General features: G+C 41.5%; 1 protein-coding gene across 2 annotated transcripts in view; it reads right to left on the reverse strand.

Moving 5' to 3' along the window:
- The window catches only part of ctif (CBP80/20-dependent translation initiation factor), a 50,982-nt gene extending 32,599 nt beyond the window's left edge, over positions 1–18,383 (reverse strand). For both annotated transcript variants that reach the window (XM_080047280.1, XM_080047279.1), the window contains exons 1-5: positions 18,258–18,383; positions 5,735–5,996; positions 4,795–4,866; positions 3,073–3,195; positions 2,475–2,548 (exon numbers count right to left, since the gene is read on the reverse strand). In XM_080047280.1, the coding sequence (XP_079903406.1) occupies positions 2,475–2,548; positions 3,073–3,195; positions 4,795–4,866; positions 5,735–5,911 (446 nt within the window). In that variant the 5' untranslated portion in view covers positions 5,912–5,996; positions 18,258–18,383. The remainder of the gene's footprint in view (positions 1–2,474; positions 2,549–3,072; positions 3,196–4,794; positions 4,867–5,734; positions 5,997–18,257) is intronic.
- Between the last annotated feature and the right edge of the window lie 3,007 nt (positions 18,384–21,390).

A 21,390-nucleotide genomic window follows, 5' to 3' on the forward strand; every position in this document is an offset into this window, starting at 1 on the left:
TGCAATCAGGAGACAAAATAATGATAAGAGACATCCAGAATGCATGCATACGCACAATGAAAGAGCAGACGATCCACATTAACAAACAGAAGAACAAAAAGTTTAAATCGCAGGGGAAAAGTGTTAATGCCCTTAAAAAAATGGTTTGGGGGTTTAAATTTAGGTGTCTTAAATAGGAAGGGCTAAATAACAAACAATTTATTTTAAAGTGAAGAAAAGGGGCATCTTTAGTTGTTGTTTATGACGTGTTCAACAATCACTTAGCTAATCTGCATCATCAAGGCTGTGTGGGAGTTGTTTCACTAGATTTGGTTCACAGCGACATAAGCAAACAGCTTCACAAATGCAATCACTTTGTGTTTAAAAGGTTTGTAAATCCTTGGTGCACAAACGTACATGACTGACTTGACTGGTTGTTACTAGTAAGAATAGTACACACAAAAACACACACAAACACATAAACTGTTGTAATTGTCAGAAACGTATATGGGTATGTTAAACCCTGTCATTCTTAGTAAGCAATTGAGTGATAAGATAGGATTTCAGGGTCTTTCATTTTCATAATAATCAATCATATTTGCAGTGATTTGCTTTATGTGAATAATTAAGAGGCAAACTGGGGGAAATAAATCTAGTTGCTCACCGGCTTTTAATTACATCAAACACAAATGCAAGGGGGGCAGCTCAATTTATTAAAAGGCTCTGTCGATCATCTACCACATGATGCTGCAATTCAAATGTGCCACCACTAGATGGCTTTCCTTTCCAAAAAGAAAATATCCTGAGATGCACAATAATTTTGACAATCAGAATTCAGCAAACTTCAGACCTTGGAAATATGAATCTGTGCTACAGTTTGTGATATTTTGAAAATAAGTAATATTATTGTTATTATGTGTGTACTAAATTAATTGTTCCTTAAAAAAAATATAAGATAACATTACATCCATTTGTCTAAAGAGACTACTGAATAATTATAACAGTGTTGTAGTAAAGCCCCCAAAACCGAGACCAAGTCATGATCAAGACATAAGGTAGGACAAATCGAGTAAAAGGGTTAAGACAAGAGAGAGTCCCGTACTGCGTGACACACGTATGACAAAATGTGGAAAATGTAAACCGTAGGCACTTAAATCAGAAAGATCCACAGTCCAATAATAAAAACACCCACAAAAGATATTATGTCTGTGTGTGTGTGTGTGTGTGTGTGTGTGTGTGTGTGTGTATTAATTGGTATTCTCGCAGTTGGTTTTTTACTGATCTTGAAAGAAAAAAAAGGATTTTGACGTCTTGCTCAAGGACCCTTCAACACATCGATAAAATAAATGGCCATCTTACAAACTACTAAAACTGACCCGCCTACTCTCAACCTTTTCAGTTAACAGGCTGTACACCACAGCAAAACCCTCAATAGTACGGCCTTTGCTTTCACACAGCACCAACTAGAGGGGAAGAAATAATTCCTCCTAATTAAAGTTCATCAATGTCAATTATTCCATTGAATATTCAATCTCCACAACACTTCATCAATGTGTGCATGGATGGATAGTTGCTTACATCATCCTACTGTCTGCCTACTCCTTTACTCGTGTGTGCAGATGTGCAAACGTGGCCGGATCTTAGGTAGCTGCAGTTACCATGGCAACCCTGTCCTCCCTCCTGCGTAATTGATTTATGTCTCACTCATTTCCTTTTTTTTTTTCTCCTTTTCTCTAAGGCTCAGGTCTGGGTCTTGACTGGTCACAATTAGTCACAAAGAAGTTGAAAGAGGATGCACACACAGACCTTACTTCAACATAAGACAATCTAGATTTCAAGTGTTGAGGCTTAATTAGGACAAAGTAAGCAGCTGAATCAGATGTAACATTAATGTGGTTGTTGGCGGAACATTTGAAACAAAATACAAACCCCACAGTTCACTAGTACCGCTTCTTGATCAACGTAAAAGTTAGTTTGGGATAAAAGGACGTACAGTAGCTGGCTGAGTTGACTTGCTGAAGGTTAATTCCTTTCAATGCGATATCCCCCATTGTATTTTAGATTAATATTTACTGTGAGTCTGTCTGTCCTTATCCGACTTGAGGGTCTAATGAAAAAGGGTGTTGTGTGCTGTTCAAATTTCAAAGCCCCCGGAGGCAAGTTGTTATGTGTGAACTTGAGCTATGTTAATCAAATGTAACTATCTGTTCCTATGAATACCAACAACAAATGCCAAACAATTATCTGAATCCCTGGTACCCAGGAGATAACTAATTAAATAAACAAATAGCTACATGAACAAATAGAACTGTGGAGAAGAAGTCAAAGGAAAGAAAAAAAAAAGTGTGAGAAAAAGAGGCAGTGACTAAGAAACGTACTGTGTACCTAAATCATATGATTATCAGTCATATGATCCTCCAGAAACTATGGTTGGAATTCAGACCCAGCACACTACTGTACGTCAGATTAGGTTTGAGAATCCACTAGGCACTTACCCGTGTGAGTCCATTGTGTTAGCAGCCCATATGTCTGTCCCCAGGATGTCCAAGGAGCCCTCTCTGTTACCGTTCTACACAGCACACAAAGAGAAAAGATGATATGTTTTATTGTGTGTGTGACTACTACAAGCACTTCTTAACCAAACCATCTGAAACTTAGCCTACTTAGATTATATTCAACATTAATGAGACAGGCACATCACTGGAAGTACTCTTCTTAAACAGCAGATTCCTTCTTAATTAAGTGTGTGAGTGTGCAATTAAAGTCCAAATGTAGAAGAAGCCTATAAAGTTAAATGGACGTTGTATTATTCATTTTTTTCCACTTTTAAATGGATCCATTTAACAACCACCCACCCACACACACACACACACACACACACACACACACACACACACACACACACACACACACACACACACACACACACACACACACACACACACACACACACACACACACACACACACACACACACACACACACACACACACACACACACACACACACACACACACACACACACACACACACACACACACACACACACACACACACACACACACACACACACACACACACACGTATCTGTACCTTGGCAGGGCCTATGAACTGGTTGTTTCTGCCTCTGCTGCCAGAGCGTGAGCCGGACCCCGGTCTGGACCCTGAACTGGGCCTGGAGCCGGTGCTGCCGTTACTGCTGTGATCCCACTCATCCTGTGGGGTGGAGAGAGAGAGAGAGAGAGGGATGAAGGAAGAGAAGTGAGTATTCTGTTCTATACAAAATTCTAACTAATTTTGTGATATTGTTCATCACAAAATTCAACAGAAGTCTCCAACATGATTTTATCTTTGTGCAAAACTGGATCATCCAACCAAAAATCTGGAACAAACTCCCAGAGAACTTGAGGTCTGCTGCAACTCTCAGTTCTTTTAAATCGAGTCTGAAGACTTTTTTGTTTCCATTTTAACCTGCAATTTTTATTTTATTTGCTTCTTTTATTCGCTTTTAAATGTTTTATATTGTGTTTTATGTATTCTAATCTTGCCCCTGTAAAGCACTTTGAGTGGCCTTGTGTCTGAATTGTGCTATATAAATAGATTTGCCTTGCCTTACAAAAATTAATCGCAGTTATTTTAAAATCGGTGCATTGTTGAGTTAAGACATAAGCTCCGATTGTTCCTGCTCGGTTGTTGCTAGGTTGTCGTTTCTCCCTCACTACTCACTTTCTGGTGAATCATACCAATGAATCTCTGGGGAGAAATATTAACTGCAATTCACTGCAGACTGTGTGAGTCAGAACAGAGAGAAGTGGCGTGCGCACACGCGCACACACACACGCACACACTTAGCAGCTTATCAACTGATGATAATTCAGTTAGGATTATTATTATTACATTAATGGCACTGGCCTCACAAAATCCCATGTTAGTCATCAAGAACATACTTTGTCTCCAGCAACCACAAGCAAGCAGTCGAGCTGTGAGTCGCTAAAGGCTGCCTACAATCTTACTAGCTGATAGAAAGAGGCAGACAAGACAGACTTTGATCAGTGTGATGCTCCAATGACAGAGGAAGACAAGTGCAAGATGGAAGTGGCAGTAGAGGGGTGTCACAATGCGTAAGCGCTGTTTACTCACTTCTCAAACTCTGAAATGGCTTTGATGTATACTTTGCACCAGGTTTATGGGAAAATAGTTTCTTTCCACTTTTGCGATGCTATTTAAGACCAACAAACACACCGTGCTCAAGCAAATTGGCAAACTAGAGACGCTTTCATGGATCAGGCAAACAAAAATGTCAGAGGATGGATGTATGACATTTTTTCTAAAATGTCATAAACCTTAAAAAAATAAACTGTGATGTATGGTAGGATACTGTTTGACCAGACTTTTATTTGCCACTACAGCCTTGATTAGGTGGGACACACCTACTTGAAAACTTGAATATTGTGTCGACTGGTATTTAATTGCCAACCCTCATCTGCACTCGAATTTGGCAAAAGAGACTTCAGTCCGAACAGACACGGATGTGATCAGCCAAAATGATGTCTAATGTAAGCTAATCTTGATGTATTTTCTTTGTTTTACTATTTCTTGAATGCAATTTCTAATGTGTAATCTTGATGTATTTTATGCGCCTGTAAAGCACTTTGAATGGCCTTGTGTCTGAATTGTGCTGTATAAATAAACTTGCCTTGCCTTGATTAGAATCAGAACAAAGCTATGCATAACAACACTGTGAATGATTATTCAATGCATTAAAGGTGAAGTCCAAAGCTGCAGCATAAGCACAATTTTGAGACACACACTTACTGGCTTGAATGATCCTCTCCCCCGTGAAGATGTCCAGCTGCCATCTTTCTTGTTGTTGCAGTCATCCGTCCACTGGAGGAGAGAAATGGTTTGCATGTTAACATAGTGTAAGTTTCTCAGATATTTTTTTTTCTTTTATTACTGATTTAACATGCACAGTGGACTTACTACCTCACAGCAGCAGTATGAGTGTGTTTAGTTTCTTGTGCAGAAAAAACAAGACAGTTGCATATCCAGCTGCAAAGTTGGTGGATGTATTTCCGCCTTTGTCTAGGTTTCTATATAGACTAGAGTACATTACTGAAGGGGCAGATGCTTTGATGTGGGCTGCACTCTGCCAGTGTGTTTTAAAAGATACACAACTGAGCTGCAGACTAACATTTTACATTGGTGTTACTGATGCACCAAACTTTTTTCATTTAGGTGCACCAGGTCAAAATGTAAGTGCATCGACTGATACATTTTAAGCACCACCTTTCTTTTTGTTGCAGTTTCTTGAGAGACCGTATGTTCCCGATTGTAAACAGGAAAACAAGTGCAGATAAATGTTTCCATATCTAAATCACTGTACAATTTGAGGGCTGATGTTTAAAGTGCTTGACAGACTCAAGGTTGGCTGAAGAAGATCTCGCACTCCTTCGTGAACTTGCTGTAACTCCATCTTTCATGAATATTTCCAATTTTTCTAAATGTTGGCGATCAACCCAATGAATGGGGCTGACAAAATAATGTACGGAAAATAGGTTGATGATATTTGCAAACGGCCACACACATCCAGTCGTGTTCATACATTTTACACTTTTTACACTAACGCATCCATGATTACATTTTCAGTCCCGGTTTAACAGATTTTTGGTCACATGGACTTAACCTCCACTGCTGCCAACAGATAAGGGACTACCGGTAGCATGTGTTCCATTTAAAACAATAAGGGTCTGACCTGGGGCACCTTGCTGCCATTGTCCAGGTCCAGGTCTCCGTCGGCCTTTTCTCCCAGCAGCCCTTGCACCTGGTACTCCAGCACGTAGCTGTCGATGAAGCGCTCAAGCTCCTCTATCTCCTGGGAGCGTGTGCTACCGGCCTCAGACGACGCAGACGCCACCGAAGAGTTCTCCATGGCAACCAGCGAGGTGATGGGTGGAAGGGGAGGAGGAGGGGGAGGGAGGGAGGGATGGAGGGAGGGGGGGAGGGAGGAAAGTGACCTGTGAAGAGACGCAAGAGAGAAAGAGAGAAACGTGGTGTGAGCAAAAACATTCAACACGACTACAAGCTTCCATGTTTGAACAAAGCATTCATCTTCTGTGATTAGATGGCCAGCATGCGCTTACAATGAGACCTCCAGCATTGTGAAAACATGTGACATAAGGTGAGCCAAAGTCCCCAGAGGACTAGATAGATTAGGTTGTTTATATTTCATTTTTGCCAAAATAGTCATGGCAACAACTACCTGTTGAGCTGCAAAGACTAGCTGCTTTATCAATTTGCACAATCTCACAATCTGCAACTATTTTTAAAATCGATTATTCATTTATCTTCACATATTTGGGGTTGGAACTGTTAGCTGAAAAAAAAACACTCTATGACAGACAGACATTTTTCACTGTTTTCTGACATTCTATAGACAAAATCAGTCGTCAATAAATCAAGGAATTAATAGGCACATTAATTGATATGAATTATAAAGAATGACTGTTAGCTGCATTCCTAACGACCAGTCATAACAATTGGCATTTCTCTCACCTTGGTCCCCCTCAACTTCCCAACACTCAGAGAAGCCAATGTCAACAAACATGTACTGTATACATGCACGGCTTGCTTCCAGTAACAGCAAGACTGTCATGGTGCGGAGATACCAACTGGCCCTGGTCGTGTTCTCACTGAGATCACACCAAATCCATCTTTTTAAAGAAACCTCTGACTCATCTTGGCAAATTTCTCTGTCCAAAGTCCCACTAGTGTCGCATTCATTAACCTCTTCACGTCCATGTCCCTCTTTGTTTTTCCACCTCTTCCCTGCTGTCTCTATATATATATATCTCTCTCTCTCACTCCTGTCAGCGTCTTGTGTGTGTGTGTGTGTGTGTGTGATCACCTGACCCCTGGCCAACAGGGAAGCAGCTTCCTGCTGGCCTGTCTACTGCTGTTAAGCTCCTTTACATCATGGCTTGATCACTAGCCATGCAAAGAGGATTTATGGTCCTGGAGCACGCAGTAGAACGCTATCTACTGAGCCGTGGGGACTCAATGGGGAGCCCTGTGCGTTTGCAGCCAACAAGTCGCCGGCCACACAAAGTTTAAACTATTTGTTTTGGTTTAGTCCACAGGGGGTTTCTGTCGCCGTGGTAATGAGTATTACTGTTTAAAGTCTCACGTCGAATCTAACCAAGTGCTAAAAAATATATAGTATCTTATCAAATAACAATATAACGCTTTTTCTTTTTAGAATTCCACTTTTTTAAAACAAAATATAAAAGTACCAATAACGCTAACATGTATGTTTACAACCAAGGAGTTGGTATATTATCATTAGAGGATTGGACTTGAGGCTCATATTGAGATGAGCATGAGACCGGGACCCTAACTAGTCTCTAGCTCAAGGACATTTTAGCACTTCAGAATTAGCCTACTCATCACCACATGCTGCTTTTCTTAATGTACATTTAGGACTAATGTTTCAATATGCAATATGCATACTGTGTGTAGCAGGGTCAACATGTCCTCATCTGACCTACTGCAGTGTCAGTATAATCCATATGCGTGTAGTATAAGTGATGCTGCAGCTTTGACTAGCCTTGTGATTTGCAGGGAAGCAGGCTACAGAATCATCAGAGCTCGGACCAGCAGGAAGATATTGTATTACCAAGCTGGATAATCAGAATGAAATAGCATTTAATATATGTATTTATTTTAACTTCACACATTCAAAGCACTGACACCAGTGTGCAGTTCTTCTGTCAACTCAGCACAAACAGCCTCCTGACAAAACTCTTCTAACTTGTATAAGTATAAGCTTTTCTGATGTTAAAATAACAGAGCTCCCTTGAATGGAGAAGCATGCGATAATGGTAGACAGGTTGTTTGCACCACACTGATGCATATTATTGGTGGTGGTTGCAGTACAGTCAGATGTCCTACTCTTGTCCTTGACATGTAGTATAGCATTACTGCCTGAGGGGAAGCTGCTGCCGATAACTATTGACCCGTGTGTCCATTACTACAACTCATCTAGTTCTCTATAGCTTTGCTCACATGATTATCTCTGAAATTTACTTTTTTTTTTTACCAGGGGCTTTTTTTTGGCCCTTATGAAATATGTTTTGGGGCATTTTTCAGAGTAATTTTTATCAAATGTTGGGAAATACGTGTTTCCTCTATCAGGGTTCTTCAAATCAAATTAAGGGTGTATTCACACATGGAAAGTCCGTTAGTTCACTTGCTTTGGTCCAGACCAAATAGAATTTGTATTTTTTTTTGTTGGTGTGGTCCACTTTCATATTGCCCCTTTTGCAAGTGAACCAGCATTACGAAGCAAAACCACACGTGATTTGAGGTCATTCATTCATTGGACAGACATTCTGGGGTGGAGAGAAGCAGAAAGAACGAAGTAAAAACTGCAAAATATATAATTGATATAATATGGGGTTAAAAATAATAAAAAGGCCTATATCTAGCCTATATATAAAGAAGAAAAACGTAAAATTATTGTTGTTTCATATGGTTATAATATGTAGCCCTATGGCAATGCCATGTTATGTGGCTTGTAGCCTACAATGTGAAACATAATTTTTACTGTATTTTTGCTGCTGGACGCGCGGCTCACGGGAAGAATAGGCTCAAGCTGAAACACAGCTGATTTAGCTGTGTATCAGCTTTGTGTCAGTTCGGCGCAGTTCAGCACCAAACTGACACGGGGACAGTATTGACGGTCCCGTTGGGAAGACAAATAAAAACACACACTTCATGCAAAGCGCAGCGTGAACCTGTTGGCACTGTAGGCTACGGGAGACGCTCCCCTCTCCATCTGATCGCTGAACATATCAGCATGTGTACGCGTCATTATCAAATGTAATATTTTCGCTCGGGGCTCCCGGTTAAACCACAACTAATCTTCCTAACAATGGCGACAACAACACTTTCCCATAATGTGAAGCTGATGGCGATTTATTAAAAAAGAAAAGAAAGAAAAGGCGCAGTGCTTCCTGCATTTGGGTCGGATCGAGTCCGGCCAAATTCACACCACAAACGAACTGCAGCAGAGTGCGTTTTGAAGCGCATCGAGACCACCTCTTCAGCTGGGTCTCGGAGCGTTTGTTTGGTCCGCCCCCGAGTGCGATTGCTGTATTCACACCTGCCTGAATGATGCGCACCGAAGGTGGAAGTGCACCTGAGTTCGTTTCAACCGAACTAAACACGGGATGTGTGAATAGTACACCTTAAGACTTTTTAAAGACCTTTTTAATACCACTTAGAATGAAACATAATGCCAACTGAACTCCCATACAAGTTTATTATATAATAATGATATATATATATATATATATATATATATATATATATATATATATATGCACAAATCGATCCATCGTGGCCGATTTGCTGCCTCTATGACATATACGTTTTTTTGTTGTGCCCTTTGCCCCCGCTGATTTCTTTCCCTGCTGTGCATGCATTGGAGATACCCCAAGTAACAACCTCAATATCTAAAGTGAACTCTGTGACTTTATCTGTACTTTGACCTAACCCAAAGTCCTTTTTATCCCGCCGTGCAGGGGGGTCTTTGTGCGCTGCTGTGTTTTCACAATGGTTTATCTTTCAGCTTAGTAAGAATAACAACAGTGCTCTTCTGGTGTTCCAATTTGTTCAAGTACGTGTCAACAATCCAAACTACCATCATCCCTGTAGGGTGGAAGCGAGAGACGGAGGCTTGGGGTTGAGACTAAAGCAAGTATTTAATCAAACAAAGAAAAGGCCACTGTATTAAAGGTGAAGTAAGCGATTTATTTATGTTAATATAAGTGTTAAATCGCTCTTTATTCATACAGTGATCACTTATATAGTGTGCGTGTTTCATAAAGCCGATCTCTCAGTCACTCGCTCTGCATGTAATCGGCAAATAAAGTTTTCGGGGATCCTACTACTGATAACCAATCAGAAGAGAGAACGCTACAACCGGCACCCGTCTCACTGCTTGTGCACTTGCAGAGCGACAGATGGGTGACTGTGTATGCGCCAGCGCCTACAATGGCAGAGCAGGTAGAAATCCTTCCCAATGTCTATTTTGATGGTTTTTATCATGTTCTATCACACTTATGGATCTGAGATGATGCTAGATAACTCGCTGCTTGAAGACCGCAGTGCATTAATGTGGTGACGTAGGGACGAGGGAGGGGACTGCTAACTGCAGCCACTGACAGGAAGTTAGCTAAACTGACCATTCGGCTTACTGAACCTTTAAGCGTACATGAGAAAAATAAACACGAGCTGGTGTCGGCTCCGATCTTCTATTAAAATCTAGAAACTCAATCTGCAATGTCACAGGAACAAAATAGCATCGCAAAGCATCTCACATTTACCAAACACAAGTCTCGTTTTGTCAATAAACACACTTTTAGACAGAGCAATGATATGGGCTCTCACATTACAAGATACTGATCCAAATAAGTAAGGAAAGCAAGAACATTCATATAAGCTTTTGCATATTGACTAGTAATAAACAATGTTAAAGGAATATTTAAAAATATATATTTTTAGCTTTTTACCTCACTCTTCGGCTCAAGAAAAGGCGACAGAAATTGTTCCTGTAACTGTGCGTGCATTTTTGGTTAAGAAATGGGCCAAGGTCGCTCATCCAGGTTAACTTAGCTCAAACACTGGCAGTCAAGGGGAGCGGGTCAAAAGATAAACTTTACAACATCACTAAATGCTTCTGTGTGCTTGTTGGGCCATGCCATGTTATGTTGCGCTCTATATTTTTACACGTCATGTCATTTGAGAATCAAATACATGGGCACTTCCCTGTGTCCTTCCAGTATGTAATAGTTACCAGTTCGTCAATCTATTGGCTAATTGTTTCAGATCTAGAGTGATTGAGAACTAAAGTCTAAAACATAATAGACTGCAGAAATGTCTGATGAAGAAATTGGTTGCCGTGGTTGTCACACTGGTTGTCAGTGGGTTGAAGCATTGGCCTTTGTCTGTCCGTCCCACTCTCCTTCTATTCCTCCTTCACACATTGCATCTTTCAGTCCCCATGTTACCCAGACTCCTCCCCTGCTCTTTCCTGTCTCCACCCTTCACTCTCCCTCCCTTAAGTCTACCAGCTGTTCCAACAAAGGACGGACTGCCTTCCACATCATCCTGGCCACACCTTTAGCTTTACTGCTGTTGTGCTGCAGCTAAGAATTGGCTTATCAGTATCCAACACCTGTGAACATCAACGTAAAATATCATCATGTAATCTTTGCCATACTGAAGTATTCTATTATTAATTCTTTTTTTTTTAAACCATTATGTACTTTCTAGTAAGTGGTCATTAGCCTGGTGATGAGACTTATTTGTCATTTTCTTTACACTCATTGATCTATTCTACAGTTTCCAGAGTATTAGTTACAGCCAGCTGACTTCAGACTTTTAATTCACAGACTCAGCACTTCAAAAGGTTCAAATAAACACAGTTGCCTGTTTATTACATACAACTAGCTAAAAGTAATGCACCAATCCTGCAGGAGATTCTACTATGGTAAATGTTTGAAGACCAAATCATGTGATGGTGCGACTACTGAAAAAGTTAGTCTAGAGCCACGTGGCCATAATTAATTTTGTTGCAGGGCTGTTTGACCTTAGTTTGCGACCCGACCAATAATAAATAATGAGCAGCACATAATAACTGACGTTTTTAGGGTAGGCAACACCAAGTAGTTTATTATGTCGACTGAATAATGCACTCAAACTGTGTGTTGGGATATGCCTGGCAAAGCAGAATGGAGTATTAGTATATAACCAAGCTGAAGACTGCTCCCCTGAAGCCTGACCAAGCAGATAGTACTATCGGCCAGACAGACACAGCGTGGCACTGGACAGCACACTGTTTCTTTGTTTGAGAGGCAGAGCCAAATGCCAATCTACACCATCCATGATAGGATACATCACCAGAACAGCAGAGAGCAGATGAAATACTTGCAAAAAGAAGCAAGTGTGATGACAAACTGTACTAGAGCATTCTCCCTCATGCTTAACAAATCAACTGCAGCTTGACACACAGACTGCTTGCAAAAGGGAAAATATGGCTACAAATAACGCAGTTAGCTTCATATTAGCTTGGGAGAAACTTCATTATACGGTATGACACATGGTAGCTAGTTCACAAAGCAAGAGAGCGAGGCACAGCAGTACTTGACTGTTAGACCTTTTCCTCTGTTAGGGATATGCTTCCCTCTCTCTCTTCTAGATCTTCAAAATTAACTCAACACAGTTCCTTAACAAAGTAAACCAAGCATCAGTGATTTGCAGCCATTGATGTGCATGGTTACACAACAACCAAACAGTAAGAACCATAATCCACAAAACAAAAAACCGAGCAGACCATGAGACCCGGTCCTCCCAGTAGGAGTCCTAGTCAACCTTCTCACCCCATGCAGCGAGAGCTCCTTATACCACTAATATGGTCTACTACGGACTGACTGATTTGCTGGATTAACAAACTTATACTTAGGTTTAAATATCTTTTGGAGTAGTCTTATTTTGAGAGCGAGGAAAGCATCTTTGTGGCTTGTCATTCAGTTGCCATATTTGTTTGTTGGTGTGTATACGCAAATAGATGATTGAGCGCAACATACTGATATTGCTATATGATTATTTGTAGAGGCCAAAATGTCGCAAAGAAAACTGTTGTGAATGCATGAAAGATTGTATACAAAGTGTTTTACAAATTCAGCTGGTTTGTGACTACAGATGCAGAAGTTTGTTGGCTTTTTGATGGTGTTTATGGGCCTGTGGCAACTAGTAAAAGCTTTAAATATTGCATCTTTAGCCCCTTTTACACAGAGATTGCGGCATATTGACGGAACAACATCACTCCAATATGCCGGCTTTGCTTGCTTCTGTGTTATTTACACAGAACCAAGCAACGCCGGCCTGCTGGCGCATCAGTAGCCCCTTTTACACAGCGTTCCGGAATGAAAGAGGTGCTTGTAAACAGCGTCAGGTGTGACGTAAACATTTAGCGCCGCGCCGGTCAGCTGCTTTACAACAACAACACTGGCCGGTGAATTGAGAGCAGAAGTGCTGGAGCTTGCAGTAAGAGGGCCGTATTTTACTGTCCCCACGATGTGCCGGTTGATCTCGCGACGCGCTGAGTCCAACATCTCTGGGACAGTCAACCAAACTGACAAAAATCACTCCGCTGCTCACTGCTTCACCTCTGTGTCTGTGTCTGTGTGTGTGTGGGTGGGTGTCTGTGTGACAGGTTGGCTGTGAGCGAGTCTCTTTGTAAGGGCAGAGATCTGCCAATCAGACATACACATACACACAGTGTGTGAAGTCACGTTACTGTAGACAGAAATAAAGTCTGGATATACGCTCAGACTTAGGATAATAATAGCGGTGGCGATCCGGTCGCAGCCTAGCTTAGCCTAGCCTAGCTTAGCCTAGCTTTCCCATTGTACAACTTCCCCTGGGCAGAAATAGACTCATACACTCTGCAAAATTAAGCGTGGGAGTTTGGATTGAGCAGCGGACCTTATGACCAGCTAGATTTTATGCCGTTCCTTTTATTTGGTGATTTTTACGGGACATGGTCGCATGTTTAGAACGTAGGCTATGGAACGTCAAACGCCCCCCTGTTCCGCAAAACAACAAGCTGGCCGCATTTAAACAGAGAGGCGGAACTGATTGTGTCAGGAATCTTACTACCCCCCGAGGTAGTAAAATTCACGGAACAATCTCTCGCACCTTTCTTCCCTCGTTCCGCAACGGTCGCATTTATACAGCAGGGCGGAGGGCCGAAATTCCGGCATATTCCCGGCTTTCACTGGCTGTGTAAAAGGGGCTTTTGTTTGGTGTCCTTTAGTATTTTGAACCCTATCAGTGGAGAGGGAAGTGCCAGTGTGAGAAGCTGGACAAGATAGGTAGGTAGCCACTATTCTTTCATATCATCAACACAACATGTGTAATACTAAATGTCAACAACACTTTAGCTGCCTCCTCCAAAATGCAGCTGAAATACAGGCACACTTGGACAGGATAGTGAAAGCCTCTCTTCAAACTCTTTAAAAGCATGTAGAAAATCAGGCAGAACACATGTAATTATTTAATTGAAATTCATGCAAAACACACAAAAACTTCTCTATTGGGAGAGCGACAGTACAGTAGTAGTAAACTAGAAAAAAAAAATTCACAGAAAGTTGAAACGGGCGCAAGGTTGACAGCTGAAGGAATTTGTGCTTGTAGAGCTATAATTACAAACTTCAAAAGGAGTCTGCTGTAGTCGCCCTCTCCCATTCACTGTTACTAGCTGTTGTGAGTAAATGTGTTTACTCATGCAGTATGGCCTGAATCTAGAGGAACAGAAAAATAAGGGGGTCTAAGATATTTGTGTACACTTAAAACAATAGCCCCATTGTGCCCTTATGCCCCTGTAGTGACCTAATAGGAGAGGATTGGGCATGTGCACTACTGTGGAACTGATGGGACAATGGCACAGCGATGCTATTCTGTCTGACTCTGGATCCAAAACACACACACACACACACACACACACACACACACACACACACACACACACACACACACACACACACACACACACACACACACACACACACACACACACACACACACACACACACACACACACACACACACACACACACACACACACACACACACACACACACAAACCTGGCAAACAAGTGATGGTGTATAGTTCAGCTTCACAACACGTATAGTGTGTGTAGGTAGAAGTTCTGAGGCCTCAACGCTGAATGGCAACAAAAGTGAAAAGAGGGCACAACAAAGGTTAGTGTGCAGCAGAACTGTGTTCTCTATTGGTTAGGCCTGAACACAAGAGGTGATGACAAAACATGCAACTGTGAGAACACATAGGTCAGGCCATAGAAAGACCACAACTTTGAAAAATAGTCCTGCAATTGCCTTTTTTCCCCCAAAAAATAGATGCTATGTAACTTGCTAGAGGACTTCTCTGCATGGATTCCCTGAGCTAAAGGCCTTATGTTCTAAGCAACCACCTGATAACACTCCTCTTAGAAGTGACTATGTTTTTCTTCTGTTGAGACCCGTGGGATCTCTCTCTCTCTCTCTCTCTCTCTCTCTCTCTCTCTCTCTCTCTCTCTCTCTCTCTCTCTCTCTCTCTCTCTCTCTCTCTCTCTCTCTCTCTCTCTCTCTCTCTCTCTCTCTCTCTCTCTCTCTCTCTCTCTCTCTCTCTCTCTCTCTCTCTCTCTCTCTCTCTCTCTCTCTCTCTCTCTCTCTCTCTCTCTCTCTCTCTCTCTCTCTCTCTCTCGTCATTTTCCCACACACTCATCCATACACTGGAGGCACCGTAATGAGCAGCAGTTCCCACTGAAAGCAGGTTAAATTTCTGCTGCGCATTGCAGGCTGAGTCAGGGTGTTCCAGTTTTTACTCTCTCCGTAACATGTCACTGTGTCGCTCCTACGCCACATTCTTCAAAACACTGCATGTGTATAACTGGGTGTGTTTCACAGCTCTAAACGCTTACACATTTCTTAGCATTAAAGGTGCAGTCAGCAAATCTGGAGAATGCTTGTTGTCAAAATCAGTATTTGTCAAAATCAGTGAATATTTCCTCACGATCCACTACCTGTCTGTACTGTGTGCACTGAAAAGATTCCAGTGTTAATACACAGCATAAAGGCTCTTTAAATGGGCATGTTTCTAGCTTCAATGAGCCCCTCTTTGTTTACAAACCCTTAGTTTACATACCAGTTTACAGAGTTTAGGCTTGTATTTCAGCGCACACACAGTATGGACAGGTAGCAGATCATGAGGAGATATTCACTGAGCTCTCACCAGAATCGCTGACTCTAACCTTTAACTTTAACGCAAGGCATAGAGGTCAGAGTTACATGCTGCTGTCTACTCCAATACACCCTGGAATCATTATTTGTAACAGCTGCTCTGGGATGGTTCCATCATTTCATGCCTCTGTTTGAGGGCAGAGTTTACAGCCTTTAGATCAATACGAGACTGTAGGCCTACGCTGGTGCTGCAGATCACTGGGCTGATTCTTCTTAACCTTTATTTATACAGGTATATCCCATTGAGACCGAAGACTCTTTTGCTGTTAAGTGTCTTGCCCAAGGACACAACAACTATGACACAGGTGGCAGGGCGGGGATCGAACCTCCAACCCTTTGATCATCAGCCGACCCGCTCTACCAACTGAGCCACAGTCGCCCCAACGACACTGCACTAACTCTATGCTCTAAATAAAGCTGTCTTTCAGGCCAAGTTTAAACATCAGCTAAACTAGGTTTTCTATTTTTCAGTGGCAAGGCCATGACAGTTTTTGCATTTAGTTCCTCAATGATTAACTTTCAAAAGTTAATTCAGACTGTTGTCGCTGCAATGATGTCAGGTGAGGGTCCTAATGAATGAAAAGGCTATGATAAGGGTGTGCCTATTGATCAACCGCCAGCCATTTCACAGCCTAAGGTGACAGATTAGATCAGTTTAATGGACTCAAAGCAAAACGCTACTTTCATTTCACAAACCACCTCTTTCTAAACAGTGTAGTCCTAAAGCATGTGCCAGCATGTAATTACAATGTATGGATAAAACCAATGATTGATGTATAATATTATGCAGCCGAAAGCGCCATCTATACACGTTAGTATTACACAGTAAGGATAAAAAAGATATATTTCAACTGAGGATCTAAGAATTGTGAAGACTTAACACACAAGAGTTAACATACACAACATGTTTGACTATAATGTGATCATACAAAGTAAAACGTTCAACCAATGACTGTTTCTAGGCCCGTAGCCAAGTTAAATGTCTCCTTACAATGAATACACAGAACTGTATGAGACACTGGCTGAACCTGACTGGCAACTTTGTAGAATGTTGAATTAACACCACAATAATGCCGGGCGACTTAATGTGACAATAATGTGCACTTACTGTGAATGTATCCTTTATTATTTATTGAGGAACACATTGTCCTCTTGGATGCATTTGATAATCAAATCAACTAACCCATTCTCCACTGCAGATCAATCTTGTCGAAGATTAATCATGCTAATTTCATTTTGCTCTTGGGCATCAAAGTAGGACAAACCCTGCCCTCACTCAAGTCAAGAGGGTCTCTGTTGTGTGTGTGTGTGTGTGTGTGTGTGACTTGTGGAGGCAGGCAGACATTCCTTTACCTCGCTGAAGTCACTCTGATCCAATCAGACGCTCTCTGAGAAGCCAGAATCTCAGGAATGTAACAAGCAAACTTGACTTTAATATTAGCTAAGAAACAACAGACATGACTCCTAAAGGATATTTAACATGTATGCCTACAACGTCATTGACACAATGACACGTTTATTACAGCACACGTTTGTGCTTATCATTAAACATGCATAAAGTCTACCTATAACTACTATTATATATTCAACTGCTTAATATGAAATGACGGATCCTACGTTAAACATGACTTCAAGGTAGCTGGCCTACATCTGTGTGTGTGTTTTCCCCTGTCTGTCCTGCTAGCCACAGCCGTGATCCACACTCTTTGTTGATAGGGTCAACAGCTGACTGGCTGGCTGCTGAACTGCAACGAGCTCACCTCCTTTCACACTGACATGGTAAAGCGGCTATTGCTGTCATTCCTGACCCGCAAGAAACGTGGCGTTACCGAAACCAAGCTTGCTGCAAAGGAGACCCGAATCAGCTGACCATAACGATTCAATTATAGCCTTAGATCCCCTTTTCACCCAATGTTGCACTCCTATAACCACGCCCATGCTGTCTCGGATGCTAGCAGCAACTGTAATGCATCCGTTAGCAAAGTGATGCATCTTGACAAGACATTTGCTGCAGCCATGCCCGTACCATAATGTCCACGTCAAAGTAACAAAGACTCATCTGTAGGAGCCCTCACATCCCGTTGCTGCTGTCCCCACGTTATCGGTTATCACCGGTAACAATGGTGACGCATTGTTAGGGCTAACATCCAGCATCAGCTAACGTTAGCTAGCTCTTTAAGTACAACAGTAAACAACAGGCCACGCATAACATGACCAACTCAACCCGGAATACGTTAACGCTGCTGTATCAACAGGTCTGTCAGTATGGAGACAAAGCATGGACCACGTCTCTCTCACAGCGACAACTCGCAGCAAAACCCGGCGCATGTTATAAAACTGTTACCTGGTTGTTATAGCACTGCAAGCCGACAAGACACATTCAACCGGATTAAAATGGGATAAATCCTCACCCGAAGAGAGATGCTGACTCCGAGGGAACCCGGGACCACCTCCTTAGATCAAATCCGCCGTGTCATGGGAGTGTTTATCAGAAGATAAAAAAGTGGGGAAGAGGATTAGCTATCTAGTGGCGGCTAACTCCGACGTCCCAGACAGACTGGGGGAAAAAGGAATGAAGGAATGTGACGTTCACTCCGGTTTGGATGACACGTGCACTCAAGAGCGAAGCATTGTGGGAAAAGGAGTTCAGTCGTTAGAGGTGATTAATGGCTATCCCACTATCTATGGGCTATCCACACTATCCACATTTATTGTCTCCCTTCCCTATGCTGGTCAGATGCTGCACCAGGTAATACACTGCAATGACATGACATTGATTTAATTACATAAACTCAATAGATAGGCCTACTCTTCCAATCAATGGAAACGGACGGACAAGGCACATTTTTTACTGTTTGATTTTTGATTATATTAGCCTATCAATCAAACAATCAATCAATCTATCCATCTATCTATCTATCTATCTATCTATCTATCTATCTATCTATCTATCTATCTATCTATCTATCTATCTATCTATCTATCTATCTATCTATCTATCTATCTATCTATCTATCTATCTATCTATCTATCTATCTATCTATCTATCTATCTATCTATCATTTAAATCCATTATGGATTTAAATGATAAGTAATAAGCCCAAACACTTATCCATCACAGTGACTTAAATTACAAAAAAGATACGACCCACATATTTATATTGTTTACAGGCTATTCATATGTATTCCTTTGTTCAATTAATTATACCAAAATAAAAATAGAGATAATAATTTGTTTTGACCCAAACATCTAACTGTAACTTTTGTCTGATTGTAAACTTTGAAAGGAGCATATAATGCCAAGCGTTGAGGATCTATAGGCTTGACTCTGTGTAGGCTATGTATCTGATACTCTAGAACTGTTCTATGAATAAATCAATAAAACATGACGACACTATGCAAGGTGACAGACATTATTGTGACAGTAAACTGCTGGCTGATTCAATAAAAGTTAGCTCTTATATTTGGATAACTTGTGGTCACACTTTACTTTATTTGTTACTTCTTTGCAGTGTTTGTAACTGGGTTGAATCCATTTCAGATAGGTAAAGAGTGTGTGAATAATGTCCCTCTCTTTTCCACATTGGCATAGGATTATTTGTTGTCAGTAGTAATAAAGCAATTAATCGATTGGAGTAGTTGGCTAGCCGCTACACACAGTTAGTATATGAGCCGTGTCAGTGAAAGTCAATCTTGGCACATGGCACTGTAGGTGAAGCAGACTGTCAACAGCGGTGATTACCTCCAAACACAAATGATTGCAGGGTCACAGTAAAAAACCTCCTTGAGGAATATTTTCAATGTAATCACGACCCCTTGTGGATGATGAGAAAAGTGCAGTCGTTAGGAATAGAGTACCTCACACTCACATTTCTTACATTTTTTTCTAATGTTTGTTTGCAATTCCATAAACGTGTGGAGGTGTAGCCTACATATCATGCATATGGATATCACAGGGATGTATCAGGGTCCTCCTTAGTCACTATGGCAGACGGCTGGAAGAGAGAGTTAGGACAGATTGACTGACAGATAGTTGCGAATGTAAACATGACACAGCTTTCCAGAAAAGTGACACAATCAATGGATCGGATGGAATGGATGAATAAAACTTTGGAATTAAAAAAGACATGCACAATACGTCTGAAAGCGGCACTGGGTGATAAAACTAACCCCTCCTTGCTTTCTCCAGATGGCTACAGAATATGTTTGCCGCCACAGTCAGAGGCTAATTAACCATGGTGTGTGATGATGAAGATTCCAGCAGGTTACTACACCCCCCACCCTCAGCCTGCCCTCTTCTTCTTCCTCTTCTCTTTCTTCTCATTCTATCTCTCCCTCTCCTCCCCACTCCCTCCCTCGCCCAGTTCCATGTCTATCCTTAGTCCTACCATAATTACTTTGTTGTCCTCTTTCACGTCACCCGCAAGCCACAAGCCGTTCGTCCCTACCCCTTCCCCTCCCATACTGCTGTGCGTTTTCTCTGTGCAACTCCTCCTCACATGTGAACTCACATAAAAGCTTTACTTTTTTTTCTTTTGATAATATATCTGGAGTTCAATAAAACCGTTGATGTAGGCCTACCACTCTATAATCTGAGCCAAAATGTCAGGAAAGGTATGCAGTAATACAGTCAAATAAATAACCCTCTCTTATATCTGTTTTAAATCAATGAAAGCACGGAGCTTCAGATTTGAGGCTATGATGTAAAAGACTCATAGTAATCTTCACTGTTCCCAGGGAAACCATAATGTTAAACTACAATTAAATGTCAATGTTCTCAAATTGTCAACAATTATTGCAGTGCACGCCATACACAACATACAAGAGTTGTTAGAAAAAAAGAAAAACAAATAAATCCCAGTCCCATTACTTTCTTACTTGAATTTTCCCCTGTTCTTAGCAAAGTTTATTTAACAACATTCAAGACACCCACAGAGAAAATGTGGACATTTTATTGTTGAATCTTGGTCATTGTGTTTGGTCAGAAAAGTGGTAAAGTGGTAAAGCAATGTCACAAAAAAATCATATAACTATGTTGTTTTATGAATATGTTTATTCCGTCAGTTTTCTTTCTTGTTAAAGCGACAACATGGGATTTAATTTGCATTTTTTTCATATGTTGTTTTGACGGGTGGTATGGCACATTCTGTGGCGCAATAATAGCAAGAAGAGCAAGAGAAGCAAACGCTCAACAAAAAGAAAATTGGCCCTGCTTCACGTGTCGCCATTGCACAAAGCTCAACCCCCACCACCACCAGAGGGATGGTACCAAGGCACCAATTAGCAGTGGAGAGAGGGCGCATGATGATATTTCCGTGTGCCTGTGGCCTGGGCAGCTCCCGTCTGTGTGTTATAAAAGGCAAAACCATAAACATGGAATTAGACAGTACGGGCCCCACAGTTCTTAAGGTCACAGACTCTCCCCCCTCCCTCCCGCGGCTTGTGAGAGCAAGCGGTGTGATACAAACAATACCGGGCCAGAAAACTGTTATATCTGTACACGCAGGTTTTTATAACAGGGGGGAGGCTGATTATACTGTGCTT

This window comes from Ammodytes marinus, assembly GCF_949987685.1.
Source record: "Ammodytes marinus genome assembly, chromosome: 18".
Lineage (NCBI taxonomy): Eukaryota > Metazoa > Chordata > Actinopteri > Uranoscopiformes > Ammodytidae > Ammodytes > Ammodytes marinus.